Raw genomic sequence first — 2,962 nt, 5'->3', positions numbered from 1 at the left:
TGAAGTAGAGGAGATCCTTTATCAAACTTGCTGTGATAGCCTGTTCTTTGGATGAAGACTATACCAGAGATAGAAGATCAAGCTCATTCATTATCGACATGAAGATTACAAAGGTATTGAAATGTGGACATCTGGCCAGTAGGTGGGGAACAGGGATGGTGAATTAACTATTAATATTTTCATAGCGCAGGTCTAGAAACAGTGCACATCGCTTCCACACCCATTCTGTTAGCTATAATATAGGCTACATAGTCACATCTTACAATGTACAAATATGGCAGAAAAATGTGTTCTACCGTGTTTCCAGGGATAGCAACCAAAGTGTTTGGCAAGAACAGAAATTTCTGCCAGATAGTAAGCATAAATACCTTAGATTTTAGTTTTAATGGGGAGTAAAATAGAATAGTCAAATTCACAGTAAACAAGTCTAACAACAAAGCGAGAATGTCGATATGACTAGAGAATAAGTCATGCAGAGACAAATAATATTAGAAGCTTCGGGTTCTCTGTCTATTTATCCTTCCTTTTAATTGCATTCACTGATTACTTTTTCCTCTGCATCTTTAAGAGGAATGCAATCTTTCTAATTGAGTCATGGAAAGCTTGTTTCACTTGCTTGTTTCTCAGGGTGTAAATAAAGGGGTTTAACATGGGTGAAATGGAGGTAATAAGGAGTGAAGTCCCTTTATTTATAACTACCTCATTCTTGGCTGAAGGTTTGACATAAATGAAGATGCAGCTTCCATAAGTAATGGAAACCACAATCATGTGGGAAGAACACGTGGAAAAGGCCTTTTTCCTTTGCTGGGCAGAGGGAAACCTTAGAATAGTCTTGATGATATAAATGTAGGAAAGAACTACACATATGAGGGTCATAATGAATGTCAACACGGCACACATGATAACCATCTGTTCTATCAACCAGGTGTCTGAGCAAGAGATCTTCAGGAGAGGAGATGCATCACAGCAAAAATGATCAATGACGTTTGAATCACAGAATTCCAGGCCCAAACCCAGACTCATTGGTGGCAGAATGATGATCAGTGCTGCTACCCAACAGGAGAAAATGATGTTCTTGCAGACTCTGCTGTTCATGATGGTGGTGTAATGCAGGGGTTTGCAGATGGCCACGTAGCGATCATAGGACATGGCAGCCAGAAGAAAAAATTCCGTTACTGCAAAGACGTCTGTAAACAAGAGTTGACTGAAGCAAGCATTATAGGTAATGGACTTGTCCCCAGATACTATGCTATATAGGAATCTGGGAACACAGGCAGTTGTGAAAGAAATTTCTAAGAAGGAGAAATTTTGAAGGAACAGATACATCGGTGTTTTTAGGTGGGAATCCATCAGAGTGAGGGTGATGATGGTTAGGTTTCCAGATATACTCAACATGTAGGAAAGAAATAGAAAGATAAACAGCAATATTTTCTGAGGAGTGTCATCGGTCAGTCCCAGCAAGATGAAGGTTGTTACTGTAGTTTGGTTTTTCATCCTTGATTATTGTCTTTTGCCCATTCTGCTTCAAATAATAAGACTTTATATGAGGAACTCCAGAGTCCAGGTCATCTTCTAACGTGAAGAGAAGTAAATCGGAGAGTGATTCCTAGATCAGTGGGGAAGTAAGCATATCTTACATGCCAATGTTTGATTACCCCTTTGTGTCACATAAACTTACTGTTTATATTTAAATCACATATTCGCACATATTGCTGCTTCTAATTACAATTTAACTGTAATTGGTGTTGGTTTGACATATATCCTATCTAAAAATAGACAAACATGGTAATTAACAGTAACTTCGCTACCCTTCCCATTGGCTAATCAGGGCAATATGCAAATTAACTGCCAACCAAGATGGTGGCCGGCAGCCAGGCAGCTGAAGCGAACAGGAGGCTTGCTAGCTCCAGTGACGGAGGAAGCCAAGGTTCCCCACCTGCCGCTGCTGGCCTCTGAGCTGCTCTCTAAGAAACATTGTTGCAAATATAGAAGCTAAACAATCCCCAGAAACCTGCTTTCAGCCATCAGAGCTTGAGCGAGCAGGACCGAAACAATGTTGCAATTATAGAATCCAAACAAACCAGATACCTGCTTTCAGCAGCCGAGGCCTCAAGCTGGAGCTGGCCTCAGAGCTAAAGCCGGCTCTCAGCTCCAGTGACAGCCATAGAAGGTAAATAAATCCCAGAATAAAAAAGAAAAAGAAAAAAGGAGAGGTTGGGAGCTTCAGTCTTGTGTGACCAGCTGCAAACAGCCATCATCCCCTCATCCAGGCTGGCCAGGCACCCAAGTGGGACCCTCATCCTGATCCGGGACACCCTTCAGGGCAAACCAGCTGGCCCCCACCCATGCACCAGGCCTCTATCCTATATAGTAAAAGGGTAATATGCCTCCCAGCACCGGTATCAGCGGAGCCGAGAGGCCTCCTGAACCCGTGATCAGCGGAGCTGTGAGGCCTCCTGGCCTGGGATCAGTGGAGCTGCGAAGCCTCCTGGCCCCTGGAGCAGCGTGACAGGGGGCAGCGCCCAAACCCCCTGATCGCCCTGCGGCTCTGTGTGTGACAGAGGGCGGGCCCACAACCTCCCTATCTGCCCTGCTCTGTTCCTGACAGGGTGCAGCGCCCCAACCCCCCCATGGGCCCTGCTCTGTGTGTGACAGGGTAGAGCCGCAACCTCCCCATCGGCCCTGCCCTGAGTGTGACAGGGGGGAGTGCCCCAACCCCCTGATTGGCCCTACTCTGTGGGTGATAGGGGGTGGAGCCCCAACCCCCTGATCGGCCCTGCTCTGTGCGTGACAGGGGGTGGCGCCGCAACCTACCAATTGACCCTGCCTTGAGTGTGACAGGGGGCGGTGCCCCAACCCCCCAATCGGCCCTACCCTGAGCGTGACTGGGGTGGCATCACAAACTCCCAATCCGCCCTGCTCTGTGCATGACAGGGGGCGGCGCCCCAACTCCCCAATCAGC

General features: G+C 46.6%; 1 protein-coding gene across 1 annotated transcript; it reads right to left on the bottom strand.

Annotated features, from left to right (window-relative positions):
• Window positions 1–543: 543 nt before the first annotated feature.
• Window positions 544–1,494, bottom strand: LOC102245452 (olfactory receptor 6C2-like). The gene has a single exon (XM_005876763.1). It carries the CDS (start codon window positions 1,492–1,494, stop codon window positions 544–546), a length of 951 nt encoding a protein of 316 aa, XP_005876825.1.
• Window positions 1,495–2,962: the final 1,468 nt, after the last annotated feature.

This window comes from Myotis brandtii, unplaced genomic scaffold (assembly GCF_000412655.1).
Source record: "Myotis brandtii unplaced genomic scaffold, ASM41265v1 scaffold496, whole genome shotgun sequence".
NCBI classification, from domain to species: domain Eukaryota; kingdom Metazoa; phylum Chordata; class Mammalia; order Chiroptera; family Vespertilionidae; genus Myotis; species Myotis brandtii.
Note: the sequence above shows the minus strand (reverse complement) of the source record. Positions and strands in the feature narration are given on the sequence as shown.